The sequence below is a fragment of the Panthera onca genome, chromosome B4 (assembly GCF_046562875.1).
Source record: "Panthera onca isolate mPanOnc1 chromosome B4, mPanOnc1 haplotype 2, whole genome shotgun sequence".
NCBI lineage: Eukaryota > Metazoa > Chordata > Mammalia > Carnivora > Felidae > Panthera > Panthera onca.
Genome location: NC_138345.1, coordinates 135779838 through 135796121, shown reverse-complemented (window position 1 = coordinate 135796121; position 16284 = coordinate 135779838). Strand labels below are relative to the sequence as shown.

Sequence of the window (16284 nt, the reverse complement as noted above, 5' to 3'; positions counted from 1 at the left end):
ATGGCCAATGAGCACATCTGTTAGGATGGCTATTACAAAACACACACACACACACACACACACACACACACACACATACGGACAACAGAAAACAACAGGTATGGGTGAAGATGTGGAGAAATGGGAACCATTGGGCACTGTTGGCGGGAATATAAAATGGAGCAGCCACTATGGAAAACAGGATGGTGATTCCCTGAAAAATTAAAGATCACAGAACTAGCATACGGTTCAGCAATTCCACTTCTGGGCATATGCCCCAAAGAACTGAAATCAGGGTCTCAGAGAGACATTTGCTTACCCACGTTCGTAACAGCATTATTCACAGTAGCCAAAATGTGGATACAACTCAAGTGTCCATTGATAGACGAACAGACAAGTACAATATGGTATATCCACACCATGGAATACTGTTCAGCCTTAAAAAGGAAGGATGTTCATTCCGACACATGCGTGAACCTTGAAGGCATGTTCAGTGAAATAAGCCGGTCACCAAAGGGCAAACACTGTGTGATTCTCCTTATATGAGGTACCTAGAGTAATCGAATTCATAGAGACAGAAAGTCGAATGGTAGCTGCCTGAGGCTGGGGGAGGGAAGGGAATATGGGGATTTATAGTCTAATAGGGATGGAGTTTCAATTTTACAAAATGAGAAAGTTCTGGAAACGGATGGTGGTCATGGTTGCACAGCAGTGCGAATGTCCTTAATGCCACTGAACTGCACACGTTCTTTAAAAAATGTTAAAATGATAAGTATTGTGTATATTTTACCACAATTTTTTTTAATCTCAGAAGAAAAACGCCAAGGACCCTGAATCCCAAACAACTAGAATTATGAGCAATAGAACCGTAGGTTCTTGGGAACTCAGAATGCTAGAAGTGGGGTTTTCAGAACTTTAGAACCCAATCATTCTAATCTTAGATACAAACAATTTTAGAATTTCAGAGGTCATCATGGTTTAGAGGTGAAAAGGCTAAGTGGCCATCCATAACCTTGGCCCCCTCATCATCACCCCCTCTCTCCCCGCATCAAAAAGTCCTAGCTGAGAAGTTTTGGTACAAGAAGCCCCCGCCTTACCTGAGTAACCATTCCCAGCACAGATTTCACCTAGGGTTTGACAGCCTGGATTAAAGGCATGGCTACCGGGTCAGATACCGGGTCCTTTCCAAAAGGTTCTACAGGTGCCTTCTGGCTATAAAGAACCCTTTTAAAGAGGGGAAAATATGGCCCAAAGCAATGTTCTTTGCTGTAGCCACTGAAATAGGTATTCGAAAATGACGAAGACTGAAGGTTCCTAGTTTTAAAGTATTTCTTCATAAAACCAAGCATTTTGAAGCTAAAAAGACATTTTGGTTGTTAAGATGCACTAAAGTAGAATCAGTTTATTCATTCTTGGATTCCACAATCCTTTTCCTTGGCCCTAATAAGTGCTGGGGACTGGGAACAGAGACGTCGCAACACAGCCCCTTCTCCTGCCCTCCAGTGTGGGAAAGATACAGGCAAATAATTTGGGATCTGTAGTAGGGGTGATACCAAGTCATAGGGGACGATACAGCACTAAGTTTTCCTTTCCCTGACTAGGAGCAAGGGAGGGGCTCTGAAATGGTGGGCGAGAGAGATAATCATAGAAACAGGTATCACAGATGAATAGAGTAGAACGAATAGGTTCCCAGGGTAGAAGGGCATCCTAGGAAGAGCCCCTCACACAAGCAAAGGCTTGGAGGTGACAAAATCCACCTGCTAGGTGTTTGTCAATTGCTCAGAAGCCCAGGGCGGGCAAAGTGGGCGGAAGCAGGCCTGGGAGGGACAACTGGGATCACAACCACAGTGGGCCTCCCCTACGAGGCAAAAGTCTGGACTTCACCCAGGACACAGCAAGGAATCAGTGAAGAGCGCTAGGCAGGAAGGGGACAGAGCCGGATCAATGAACACAAACTGTTCTTTAGAACACCAAGCTGACAAATGTTAGTCTGGAAAGTGACTATCTGGAGAGGTTGGGACATTACCAAAGAGAGCCCCGTTTTGTCAGCTCGATGCTTCCCCTTCAGTGTCGTGGCTGTCAAACCAGCCCAGAATTAGCTCCAAACGGCCTTCGGTGAGTCTCAGATCTTCATTTGCATCGTGCACACTCAGAAAGGTGTGAAATTCGTCGTCTTCTTAAGAGAAATCAAAAAAACAAACCTATACGCTTAAAAAAAAAAATCTGCTTTCCTTTTAAAACAAATTTCAAAGAACTAAATCCTAACTCTTAAACATCTGATTGTAAGAAAAAAAAAAAAAAAAAAAAAAAGGCGGCATCCTTGGAGATATTAATAATAACAATTAAGGCTCCCATCAGCTTAGTATCTACTTTGTGCCAGGCACTTTAGATGCATTCATAAAATAGCTACAACAAAAATAGTAGCTGAAGAGCACTTGGTGGCTCAGTCGGTTGAGTGTCTGACTCTTGATTTCGGCTCAGGTCATGATCCCAGGGTCATCAGATTGAGCCCTATGTGGGACTCCGTGCTGAGCGTGCAGCTGCTTAAGATTCTCCCCCCTCTCCTCTCTCTCTCGAAGTAAAAAAAAAGTAGCTGAATATATGATGTGATTGTCCTGTGCCAGGTCCCATGTTGAGCCCAGATCACCCCCTGCCTTACTGAGCTCTGTCAATATTAGATCCCTTTTACACATGAGCAAACTGAGGCTCAGAGAGAAGACATAACATGCCCATGGGAAGAATGGAGCCAGGATCCAAACCCATGGGATCTCTCTGGACCCACATGCTTAACTAAGCAGGATCCCAACTGCAATGCCTTACTCAATCCTCACAATAGCTCTACAAAGAAAGGGCATCGTCCTACCTGGTACCTCACTTGTGGATGAATACACTGAGGCATAAGAGGAATAACTACGTCAAGGTTGCCCAGCAGGCATGTGGCTGGTCAGGGCCAGGGAGGGGATCCGCCTGCTCCAAAGGCAGCATCCATCCTTCCCACTGGCTCCTTTCTCCTGTTAGGAATTTGATTTAATTTATAAATAATAAATATGAAGTGCCAACTGGGGGTGCTGTCTGTGGTGCTGAAGTTCAGGCATGCATGAGACCAACAAGATCCCCGCCTTTGAGTGGTGGGCCCCGTGCGATGTTAGCAACAAAGGAATAAACAAGTAAGTACCAGGTCAGGTGGGGATACTTGATATGAAAAAATAAAGCCAGGCGGGCGAGCTGGACAGAAAGCATCGGGGTGGGGAAGCTGACCAATCCAGGGAAGGTCTGAGAAGGTGACCTCTGAAAGCCAGGACTTGGGGCGACCTCCAGGAAACCACATCCCTGCACTGGGTCTCTGTCTCCTCATCTGCAAAGTGGGGACAACATTACAAAGAACGTGGGCTTTTTGTCGCGGGGGAGAAGTGAGCAAACAACATGAAAACACCTTTAGACTGTAAAGTGTTTTTGAACTGTAAAGTGCCATCCAGAGGAAGGCATTATTGGTAAGCCCCCATGAGACTTGGAAATGAGTCTTTGTAGCAAAATGTGTTTTTCCGAATATGACACGTAGGGTGTCGGACAAATTCTCACATCCTGTCAGCAACTTCAACATGACTTTATTTGGCTGGCCCCGATGCTATAAAGTGTTACTCATGACCACGAATATCAAAACAGTCTTGAAAAGGAGTGATTTGCTAATTGAAAAGGCCAGGGTTTTCTGGATACACAGGAGAAGTTCCCATATTTAAAAAAAAAAAAAAAAGGTCACCTTAGGTATTGAAAAATACTACAAATTTAAGAAAGAGAACAGACCTTGAGTGAGAATCCTGATCCCACTTTTATTTGCTGTTAAGGTCTTGGGCAAGCTCTTCACTTCCTTGAGCTCAGTTTCTCCTGTAGAGATACTAACACCTCAAGGGGCTGTCTAGCTGTGTTGTCCCGTACGATGGTGATGAACCCCCCATAGCTATTTAAGTTCGAATTAATCACAATGAAATAAAACACAACAGTCAGCTTCTCGGTCACACCAGCCACATTTCTAGTGCTCAATACCCGCATGAGGCCAAGTGGCTACCATAGTGGACCGCACTGGTCTAGGGCCTGACTACTCACCGCCTGGGAGCTTGTAAGAAATGTGGAATCTCCAGCCCATCCACATCTGCCAAGCTGGGACCCACATTTTACCCAGACTCGCCCTCCAGGAGCTTCTCACGCACCTGAAGTCTGAGAAGGGCTGGCTGTCAGGATTCTGGGAGAGACCCGGCAGGGAGATGCCCCATGAGAAGGGGCAGCTCTGTGATAACGACAGCAGTGGGGGCAGGGCAGTTTCCGCGCCCTCTCTAAGTGGTGATCACAGTCTCCAAACGAAACCAGACACAGAGCTTCCGACAAAGTCTATGCTGAGCCCAGGTGCAGGAGGCATGCGGGGGAAGGTGCGGACAGAGAAATGGTGGGATCTTCCAGACATTTCAGAGGTTTGTGTGCACACGGGGACAGAATATTTCATTTCTGTGCTAGCCAGGATGTTCGAGCGGTGGACTATTCCTGTTTTGGAATGAAGTCCAGCATGAAAATGACATTTTAAAAAACCCACAGGCTTATTTCACATCCAAACACATCGCTCCAAGCTGGTAGAAAAAAAGGAAAGAGGCATACCAGCAAGGAAATCTTGCCTCCTCAGCTTTTGAATGACCGAGCCGGTATTTCTCTACTAACCAACAATTCCCTCCAACGGTTCTGCAGCCTCGAACGGGCACTAAGGAGTGAAGATGCACCGTAGGGTGAAGCGAAGGGTCATGGAGGGAAACCCAGCAAAGCCTCTGAGCCCATGTGGTTGTTAACACATCATCTTTCCTCCACACTTCCTCCAGTATGGGAGGATCCATTGTGCAGATGGGGACCTGAGACCCAGGTAAGTCCGTTGCCCATGGTCCCACACCTGGCAGGCAGGTGAGCTGTGAATTAAACCTCCATGGGTCTAACTCGATCACAGGTTACCATGTCGGGCATCATGTCATGGTGTTTTCTCATTTACATGTCTCTTCAGTAGAAATCTTGTTTGTTTTGCGTCTAGCACAGGGTCTAGGACAACACAAGTACGTGTTTCTTGAGGGAGTGAATGACTGCAAACCAATGGCAAGTCAGAGCTCCAGCCTCAGACCCTTGGTTAGCCTGCCCCTTCGAGCTGGAAGGCCTGAACCCACCCTTCACCTGACCAAACGTCGCTCAGATGCCAAGGTCTCCCTCAACGCCCACTTCCTACGTGAAGCCTCCTGACCTTCCTACTTGGTTCGCGTCCCCTATCCAGCCTCCGCTTCTCCCACTCACTCACTCCCTCGGGCCCTCCGTGGCAATCCAGCCATGCCTGCCCAGTGGCCCTCAAAGGTGCCACCAGCACTGCTGACTCGAAGCTGCTGCCCCTGCCCAGAATGCTCTCCCTAACTGGCTGCCCCCCGTTCGGCACTTTGCTCAAATGTCACTTCATCGGGTCCTGCCCTGACCCCTTATTCTGACTCTCCAACACACTACAGCTCTCTTTATCCATGGCCTGTCTTCTGTTTGTTCGCTGCAGCATCCCCAGTGCCCAGGATCATGCCCAGCACATACCAAGTGCTCAGCAAACATACGTTGAGTAAACAATCAAGTGCAAACTGGAAAAGATTATTATTAATAATCATGATGACGAATACTTCAGGGCAGGCTTATAAACAAATTAGAAGTGAGACACCAGACAACAAAGATACATAAGATCGCAGCAAGAGGGGATGGGGTGGGTGCGTTCCAGGGACCTTCAGGGAAGAATGCAGACATCGATTAATTTTAGATTGAGTTAAGTCAGATATGCATATTAAAAATTTATGAGCAGCCACTAAACAAATTGAAAAAGAATGTAGAATTTCCAAACCAGCAGAGGGGAAAAAAACAAACTTCAATCAATCCCAAGCAGGGGCTGGGGCACACAATGAATGGCAGAAACGGACAGGTTTAATATACAGGAAACACCAAACAAATATTCATTGGTATTATTCAAATACAAAAATCTTTCCCAAGATCCTCCTACATAGAAATGACAGGGACACAAGTCTGGCCTTCAAGACACTCACAGCTGAGTGAGACGGATGCCCGACATGACACAGAGTGTGGATCAGTCAGAGTGGCTTGAAGATTTCCTCCTTCCAATTATCAAAGCCATTTACCAAATGCATCACCCTTTTCACTTTGGCCCTCAGGAAGCTCAGGCTCCTACTTCCAGCTCACAGGGTCCATCTAGCCCTGCGTGCTGATATTCTAGGCTCTCCTTTTGAACTACTCTAATTTCTTTCTTTTTTTAAATCTTGGCTTTTCATTTATCAGTGATGTGTTACCATTTTACTATCCTTACTGCTTCTATAAATCATCTCAAATCTTTCGGCACAAACAGGGATATAAATAAGCAAGCATAAAATCCCCCAGAATAACAAAATGAAATGAAGGAAGAAATCTCAGAGACCCCAGGCCTTTCAGAGATGTGCTTCTATACCTTAAGCATAAATTTTTTGCTGTTGTTTTTAACTTAAGGCAGAGATTTTTAGGATGATGGTCTTGCAAAACATGTTTGAAATATACACATGCAGGGCACTTGGGTGGCTCAGTCGGTTAAGCATCTGACTTCAGTTCAGGTCATGAGCTTCCTGTTCATGAGGTTTGAGCCCCAAATCGGGTTCTGCAGTAACGGTACAGAGCCTGCTTGGGATTCTCTCTTCCCCTCTCTCTGCATTTTCCTCTCTCTCTCTCTCTCTCTCTCCAAATAAACATTTTAAAAAACAATACACACACACACACAAACACACACACACACACACACACACACACACACCCCAGTGGGTCTCATTCATTTCCAAAGCCATTCTGTTGCAGATAGATAATTCGCACTTAACCACACTTCTCAAGGGGGTTGGTTATATGTTAATACGAAAACACTGCAATTATGCCTAGCCAAGATCATTTGACCACAGCTAGAAATTCTAGATTCTTTCACCTTCATTAGAAGTTAATTTTCTCTCTTTTAGCCCCTAAAACACGCTTTGGCTTTGTGAAGATTTTTTTTTTTTGATGAGTATAAAAAATTAATTTTTTAAATGAACACCAAATTTGTGCTGCACTGTTCACCCATTTTTTTTAAATCTGGGCATCAATCTTGCCCCTGGGAAAGCACCTGCTCATCCCTCACTTTGGCCACTGTGCTATCTACAACCAAATTCCTCGGGCACCATCCAGGCTCCTGACCAGGGAGCTGCCAGAAATAGGGACCGAAGTCAAAGAAAAATTTTGCATTAAATATTCAGTCTTGGGGCGCCTGGGTGGCTCAGTGGGTTGAGCGCCGACTTCGGCTCGGGTCACAATCTCGCGGTCCGTGAGTTCGGGCCCCGCGTCGGGCCCCTGTGCTGACGGCTCAGAGCCGGAGCCTGTTTCAGATTCTGTGTCTCCCTCTCTCTGACCCTCCCCCATTCATGCTCTGTCTCTCTCTGTCTCAAAAATAAATAAACGTTAAAAAAAAAATATTCAGTCTTGAGTCTTTGCAAGAATAACAGGTTTCTGGAAATGTCTGAATTGGGCCAATTATATCCAACTAAAGAGGAACGGAACCGGAATCCACGTTAGATAATCCCTGTAAGATCTTTAAAAAAAAAAAAAAAAAAAGGACCCTTTCTTCTTAATGTGTATTTATTTTTGACAGAGAGAGAAAGAGAGGGACAGAGCGGGGGAGGGGCAGAGAGAGAGGGAGACACAGAATCTGAAGGAGGCTCCAGGCTCCGAGCCATCAGCACAGAGCCCGACGTGGGGCTCGAACTCACAAACCGCGAGATCATGACCTGAGCTGAAGTCAGACAACTGACTTCAGACAACAGCTCAACCACCTGAGCCACTCAGGCACCCCTGCACATTTTGACTGATGTGACCACATGATAAAATTTCTCTTTCTTTTTCTTCCTTTGCTTAACAAATACGGGTTGAGCGCCCTCCTAAGCCAGGGCTGCCGGGCTCCGTGGACACCAGGTCAGTGACCTGCCTCACCCTCCACCCCCACCTCCCATCAGCAAACCCTGTTGATGTCATCTCCAAACTGCGGCCGAACCCTGCACTTTGCACTGTGCCCTCGGCCACCCCCAGGTCCAGTCCCGGCTCCCCTCGCCTCTCAAGGACACCTGTAAAGTCTCTCTTGGTGCCCCAGTAGCCGCAGCCCAGCTCACCCAGCAGTCAAAGGAGTCTTTCAAAACACTGAGTCAGACCATGTCCTTCCCCTGGCTCTGCCCCACTGGCCACTTTAACACTTAGAATAAAACCCACGTCCTCGCCCCAGCTGCTGGTCAGCAGGACTGGGCCTCCTCCCTGGCCTCCAGGGCCACTGTGCTCAGCCCTGAGGGCCTCTGGCTACCCTCCAGGCAATTCAGAACTGGGTTCTTCTCAGCGCAGGACCCTCTCGGAGGGGGCTTCCTGGACCACCTTATGTCAGATAAACCCCTGCCCCAGTCACTCTCACCTCGCCCTGTTTGCTGACCTGATTTACTGATCTAATCACCAAAATGATCTTGTCTCTTTACTCTGTTTAATCTTTATAACCCGTCCCTGCCTCAGGCCCCTCGGGCAGGAACCACACCCGCGGTTGGACATCCCTGAACCCCCAACACCGAGCCAGCGAATGTAGCGGGCTCCTGACACCTGTATTGAGCGGGGTGAGTGTGGACCCCTCCCCCATGCTCCCACGGTCACAGCCCAGCAGGAGAAGCAGACCCTCGCCCAACCCACCGGGGCCCAGAGGCCAGGAGGAACGTGGGCCTGGGGCACTGCTCCCCGGACAGCGCCCGCACAGCCAAGCAAGAGCACCGGGGCGGCCCTCGTTAACACATGGTCCACATGTCACATTTTATGGAGGTCGGACTCTCAGCGGGGGGAAAGCGAGGTCACCCGATTGGTGCAGGGCAGAGCCAGAGGCGGGCCCCAGGAGCCCCGACTGCCGTTCTCTATCCCCTGCTCTGGTTGAAGAGGCTGCGGGTCCTGTCCACAGATCAGGGTGAGGCCCGTCCCCGAGGAGCTGAGCTGCTTCCACCCCTGGGGATCCCGGCCACACCGGCAGAGCTCCTCGCCTGTGCCCTGTCCGCACAGTGCTGGACAGTGGGAGAGCTCTGCTGCCTGCAGAGCACGCTGCCGATGCCGGGGGGACCCAGGAAGGGTCCTGCTCCGCAGCGGGGTGCCCTGGGACCGGGGACGGTGCAGGGGCTCCGTGTACTATCTCTGCAGGGGCCGTCTCTGCAGCCTTGCACGCAAAACATGAGACGCGCCACGGTCACGGCCCAGGCGTGGCAAGCAGGTGACACGCACACAGATGAGAAATGTTTGGTGGGGAGAGGCGGGAAGGACGGAGGTCAAAAAGTTAAAGGGATAAGACAAAAGCAGGGTCTCGTGCTCACACACGCTGCCGGGGACAGAGCTGAGGGCTCTGAGAGCTGAGGGGACAGCTCAGCCTTCCACGTGAAGGGCGGCTACCCCACCAGGAAGGGCAGACCGGAGATCAGGGAACAGTCAGAACCTGGGACGTGGCTGCCGCGGGAAGGCAAGTGGTTGAGCGGTGTTGGCAGGGTTGGGGGTGGGGACCCTCCAGCCGCACGGGAGCCCATCTTTTCCCACAGGCCCTAACAATCCCTGTGCCTGGGGGCACCCTCCAGCTCCTGCGTGGGGAGGGCCGGCGCCCTGCGCGTTCCGGGGCCCCTCACCTCCACCTGCAGCCATCCCGCGGGCTCCTGGGCTACATCGCAAAGAGGCACAAGGCTGCGGGCAGCCCACTTCTGCGGCCGAACCCCTGCGGCCCTCGGGCCTTCAACACTGTGGCAGATGAGGCGAGAACCAAAAACACCGCCGTGGAATGATTTCCCCATTTCCCTTCCTCTCCCTTCCTCCCTCACAGACTTTAATTAAGGGTTTCCTTGCAGGAGACCCAGCTCTATTTAACTAAATCCTTGGACCCCTTTTATATTGTCTTATATCTCGTTTCATGCTAGGGCCCCAGTAAAAAGTTAATTATAACTTCCAAATACTCCATTACCAGGCCCCCATCTTCCTCCCCTGCCTGATTCTGCTAAGGGTAGTGCCACTTAATTAACTGGCACATCTTATGCTTGTCAGACGTCTCCACACTTTATTCAGCCAACACCTGCCCGGCAGCCCTCAGGGCCAGCGGGGGCGGGGCTCTGAGGACCCTCGCTGACCGGGGCACTATCTCCACGCTCTAGGGGTTCACAGGATCCGGCAGGGGGAAGGCGAGCCTGGCTGGCCGGCCCGCCTGGGGGCCCACGGTGGCTCAGCAGGTAATATAAGCAGGTGAAGGGGGCAGGCAGACAGCAGCAAGGTCAGAATAACAGTGACAGCTGATACCGGCCTCAGAGGGAAGGGAGAGGGCACGCTGGAGGGATGCACGCAGGTTTGGGACAGAACGAGTCTGAAATTCTGGTGGACAGCCAGGAGGAAGTGTCTTCTGAGAAGAGTGAACAATACACCAGCTGGATCTCAAAGGGAAAGCTAAGTGTGGAAAGGCGGGGCGGGTGTCTGGGCGGCAGCAGGAGCTGGGGGCTGGAGTGACTGTCATCTGGAAAGAACCAAGGCTTCAGCGGGCAGGGGCAAGACATGGAGCAAAAGGAGACGGGCATGGGGCGGTGCGGAGAGGACGGTGGTGTGGAGACTGCTGCGGGAGAACCCAAGTTAGCTGGGCGGTGTCCAGCCGGGGCGGTGGGGGCAGGGGGGAGGGTGGAGAAGCCAGGAGGGGAGGGGAGGGGAGGGGAGGGAACAACTGGCCTGTGGCCTCCGGGGCCCATGCAGGGGTCTGAGGCCACCAAAGCTAGGGGGTGGGAGTGAGGGCTGCAGAGGCCAGGGCTGAGGAGGCCAGCCTGGCACCTGCTGGTCACAGAGAGCAAGCCTGGTGACCCTATGTGAATCAGTCCTTCAAGGCAAGGTCGCCAATGGAAGCCGGCAGCCTGGTGCTCACACCTGGGGCGGGATGCGTGTGGTGTCGAGACCCCGGGTCAGCGGCAGCCTCAGCAGCCAGCATCTTGGGAGGTGGGTGCTGCTGGGGCTCAGCGTCTCCTCCTGTTCTCGGCACCCCTGGCCTCCAAGGGGGACCCCAAACAGCCACCTGAAATACCAGGCCCTCCTTGGTTGGGTCCAGATCCCTGCTGGCCTCAGCTCCTGGCCTCATCGTGGAGACCCCAACTCAGCCTCCAACCCTCGGTCTTCTCAGACCCACCCCAAGTTCTGAGTTGCAACAGCCACAGCTCACACCCTCCTGCAGACCGCCCTGCCCTCCCCAGAGCCCCCGCTTACAGCTGCTCCCACCCAACGACAGTCAGCTGTGCACAGCCCTGCTGGGGACACAGTGACCAGCTCACAGCACATCAGCGTGCTGCCCACTCGTCCATCCCGAGCCCACAGCCTCTGGCCGCCCCCCACCCCCACCCCGGGCCAAGTGCCGCCTGGTGCTGGGGATGAGGCTCAGCCCTGCCCTCCAGGCGCTGATGGTCTAGGTGGGAAACAGGGGCATGAAGCCACAGATAATGCCCTGCCACCACCAGGATCTGAACGGGGAGCTCTGGGTCCAGAGGGAAGAGAGGCCAACGCTGCCCTACTGGGCGGGGCAGGCTTCACGCGCAGCGACTGGAGGGCGGGCAGGACTCTGCACGACAGGAGGAAGAACATTCCCCACTGTGGGGAGAGCAGGAGCCAAGGCCCAGAGTGGGGACGGAGGAGCACAGCGTCAGCCGGTTCGGGTGACACCGAGGTCATTAGCTATGGAAAAACAAGGAGCTTCCAGCACATTCCTTTCCATTTTCAGCAAGTTTTGCTGTTCCTTTCACCCTTTCTAGCTGAAAAGCCTGTCCTTAGTGATTTTTTAGCTGTTCCCGGAACATTTACAAACCAAGCTGGCATTTCTATTTCATGAATATATTTGGGATATTAATGGGCAACGGGAAAGGTATTAACGGTCTTCTCAGGAGAACCCTGTCGCCCCCAAACCTGCCCCCTCCAACAGGCAGACCCAGACAGAACCCTGCAAATGGGCAAAACACGGTCACCACTCACAGCCAAGCCCAGAGCAGCGCACCTGCCAGCAAATTAGAGTCAGCTTGAATTTAGCCACACACACCGCAGTTAGGTGTCCAATCTTGACTTGCAAAGAAGGTCTTTATTAATTTCTTAAATCCCCTCTTGACTGCCTGGAGGTGACCCCTAGAATATGATTTTAAATGCTTTCTGTGAGATCAATGAACGGGGAAGAAGCAGGCTACTGTAGATTTCAAATCCGTAACTTTCTTATCCAAGGAGAAGAGCCTGGCCCTTCCAGGGATGGGGAGTGAGGGGGAAGCCCCGCTGTCCTAGGGAAGGGCTCCAGGTGGCATTCTGAGTAGATGGATGACACCAGGCCTGACCTAAGGCCAGGGCTGCCCTCACCGCCATCTTGGGACACGTTCTGCACCAGATACCAGAGAGGCCACGATTTCTTGAAAAACGGTAAGATTTTACTGTTGCCTTTATATGATGCACATGCTCCGTACAGAAAATCCAGGTAGAGGAGAGAGAAAACCATAAAGAAGAAAATATGCCATGACCCACCACCCAGACATCAATTCTGGAACATTCCGGAGACTTTGCCCTCTCTCTAACTCCGTAATTCAGGCCTTTGAATACCTTTTTAAAGGTCACTCCCCTACACAAACCTCCCCCAAATCCCCTTTGCACTTGGAACCAACCCCCAAATCCCACCCTTGGCCCACAGGCCTGCGAACAGGAGCCCCCCGCCCCCCGCTCCTCAGATGCACTGTGTCCCCATCACCAGAAGGCAAGCATGCCCCGTCCCTCCCACCGCGCTGTCACCCCGGTGCCTGGGACACACATGGCACGTGGGAGGTTCCCAGTGAGACAGACCAAATGGATGAATGAGTACTTCCTTCCAGTCTTTCCTCCGTGCGTGTGTGTGTAACTGCAGACATAGCTAAGATCATACATCAACACTTCTCAGGAGCTGCACACACTTTTGCCCACACATTGTTCTACCACTTTCTCTGTCTCCTGCTACTCACCCCCATGGCTCAGATCAGATGTTCCCCTCTCCTGGGGGACCCGCCCATGACACCTACCTCTACCCCAAGGGGAGACCTGATCTGGCAAACGCCGGTTCGGGGGGGGGGGGGGCGACAATGCCACATACACAATACTTCACAGAAGCCGATCATTCCTCTATCCTAATGGAGCCTCAAAACAACCTACTTCCAAAGAGGTAGGCAGGGCAAGGGGAGCCTGACCGCCTGCCTCGAAAAGGAGGCCGCTGAAGCCCAGACAGGTCGCGTGGCTGCTGTAATTACCCGGGCAGGAAGCAGACCCAAGATGGCAAAGTGCACACGTTTACGTTGAATCAGAGAGGTTTCACCGTAAGAAGAACAAGCAAGGAGACAACGGCTGAGGAGGAGCTCAGCTCCAGAACCCAACTGCCTGGGTTCGAATCCAAGTAGCTCTGCCACGCGCCTTGGGCAAGTCACGTCACGGCGGTGGGTCTCGGCTTTCTCCTCTATGAAATGGGGGTGACAACGGCTCCTGCCTCATTCTGTCGCCAGGAGGATGAAAGGATTTGATAAGACACACCAAGCGCAGAGAATAGTGCCCCGCACGCATCAACGCTCACTAACCGCTCGGCGTCTGTGAGAGCGCACCTGTCCTGACCATGCACTTGGGCCTAATGAGCCCCCAGCCCGGCTCTCAGCCACGGTCGCCACCTCCTGGGGCCCCGAACTGCCAGCCCACAGAGGCGGAGTCTCACTTCTCACTTTGGGCGACAGGCAGGCTCCCTAAAAGCCCGCTGCAGGTGGACCTCTAGGAGCCTGCTCCTATATACGTGCTCACTCACGCGCCAATTCCCTGCCGCTCAGTCGAGTAGGGGAGGGGCTTCTCATTCTGGAGTCTGGAGTCTGGAGCCCCCCCCCGACCCCACCCTATCCCACTTGAATGACGGGCACTGACATCGGCAAACACTTCGAGGCAGCAAAGGGGAGACGCCTGGGGGACCCCCTGTGTAAGCTCATCCCTCCACCTGCAACAACCCAGGCAGATAAATCGATCCAGCTCCGGGTCACATGAAGACCCCGCCACGCCCCCCCCCCCAAATTCCCACAGCACGTTGTTCTGACTTCTGTGAAAAGGCAGCTAGAACCATCTTTCTAAAATGGCCGGCTCTCCATGCTGGCCCCCTGGGGTCCCCAATTCCCCTCACGTTCAGAGTCGTGGTCAGCCCAGCCCTCCTTCCGGGGCCCTCACCCTCAACGCCCCAAACCCCCTCACCCCGGCCACAGCACCCGGCCACTCCTCTCCAGTGCCCACCAGCACCCCTGACCTCTGCTGCCCCTTCCCTGCACCGACTCGCAACTGCTAAGTCAGGGCCTGGCCCGGAGTCAGCTTCCCCAGGAAGCCTCCCCTGCCAGCAGAAGGCCATCGTCGGCCTTGACCTGTGCTCCCGGAGCACGTGGCACCATCCCGGCTGCACGGGCGGCCGTTTGCTTCACTCATCCCCTCCTCAGTGACGGGACCTCGTCGGAATCAGTCCCCACCCTTGAGACCCTCAGGCTAACTCTCCTTCTAATTGGGACGAAAACAGCACCAGTCCTCAAATTCACCTGGTTCCCAAAAGTCAAGTAGGCAGTGACGGAGAGGAGTCTGGCCCAAAGCGGGAGCCTGGCACCTGCCTGGGACACAGGCTCGGCTCAGCCTCACATCTTTGGACACCCGCAGCCGTGGCGGGGGGGCGGGGGGGGACAGGAAGCCAGCGGGGACCCCACCCTAGTGGGGGCAGCCCGGGGCCAGGAGGCGGCACGCGACAAGGCAAGGAGCCGTGAGACAGACCCACCCTGCGGGAGCCCTCTCCCACCTCGGCCTCCACACATTCCAGCCCAAACGGGGCACTTGACCAGAATCTCCCGTTTGAAAAATCAATATTTAAAGCTCCAAGCCTGCCAAGCGGAGGGAAGGCCTTGCTTGTAAATATTTGTCTCGACTGGCAAAGCTGGGCCTCTCGCTCCTGCGGCTCCCCCCGCCTCGCTCCTGGCCCTCTGCTCACGGAGCTCCCAGCCAAGTGCGCGGCAGAGGGGGGAGTGGGGGGGGGCTCGGGGGGGGGGGTGGGGACCGTCTGGCGGCCGAGCAGCGCTGGGCACGGAGGTGGGACTGCTCTGCACCCACACCTCCAAGCCAGCGCACTTGCACGCTGGGCCGCCCAGGGGCCGTCCATCTGTCCCCCAGGCCACGGCAGAGACGGCTCGCTGTGCGGTTTCTCTGGATTCCGGGCAGGTTGTTTTTCCCAGGAGGCACTCCACATTTATGTTTTTTGTTTGTTTGTTTGTTTGGGGAAGAAAGCAAAAAGCTGAAGACAAACCCCGGGGGGCACGCTTATAAATCATCGTCCACCATCGCCCATCGAGCTCCACTCCTTCTCCCAACAGCTGCCCCCGGGGAGGAGTCCGCACGGGTCCCCTGCCTGGGGATCCCCTCACTGGGGAAGCCTTCACGCCGGTGGTGGTGGCTGAGCCGGTACAGACCAGCTGGGTGCCTGCCCTGGTATCACCGCTCGTAGAGACTGATTCATTCATTCGCCCACTCATGCCTTCATTCATTCACCAATTATTTATTGAGCACCTACCTGTCTCAGGCGCCGGGGGCTAGACATGCAAATGGACATAAACAAACCTCGACAAAATCCCTTCTGGAGGGCGTCTCCCAGGCCAAAAGAATCGCACAAACTAAGTCACAGCGGGAGGCAAAAGCTGGGGTGGGAGACATGGAGGCGTGGCCGAGAGCGGGCAGTCAGGGAAGGCTGCCCAGGGGAGGTGGGCAGGCAAAGCGAGGCCCGAGAGGGGGGCCCCGGCAGCGCAGGAAGGCCACCTCCAGCCCGGCACCTACCAAGCCACTCGTTGAACTTCTTCACCTCGCTCGGGAGCCCCAGCTCCGTGAAGTCCCCGGCGTGGATGAGCACGTCGCCGTAAGGCATCTGGATGGGGTCCGTCCTCGAGTGGGTGTCAGACACGCAGACAAAGCGGGTGTAGCCGGGCGGCTTGGGGGCATCGTGAGGCACGGGGTCCACCCTGCGGGGAGAGAAGACACTGAAGGCGGTGTGCGACCAGCACGAGGCCCGAGCACAGCTCACGGCCCCGCCAGCCACGGACACAGACGGCGCGCCCGGACTTCCCGGTGGGCCCTCGGGGCTCCGAGTCCCGACTCTCCCGCTTGCTGGCTGAGCAAAACGTGTGTCCC

The 16284-nt window shown here is 53.4% G+C and overlaps 1 protein-coding gene across 4 annotated transcripts in view; it reads right to left on the bottom strand.

The window, feature by feature from the left end:
• MPPED1 (metallophosphoesterase domain containing 1) overlaps positions 1-16284 on the bottom strand; it is a 75088-nt gene that overhangs the window by 37785 nt on the left and 21019 nt on the right. For all 4 annotated transcript variants that reach the window (XM_078449368.2, XM_078449369.2, XM_078449371.2 and 1 more), the window contains exon 3: positions 15934-16115. In XM_078449368.2, the coding sequence (XP_078305494.1) occupies positions 15934-16115 (182 nt within the window). The remainder of the gene's footprint in view (positions 1-15933; positions 16116-16284) is intronic.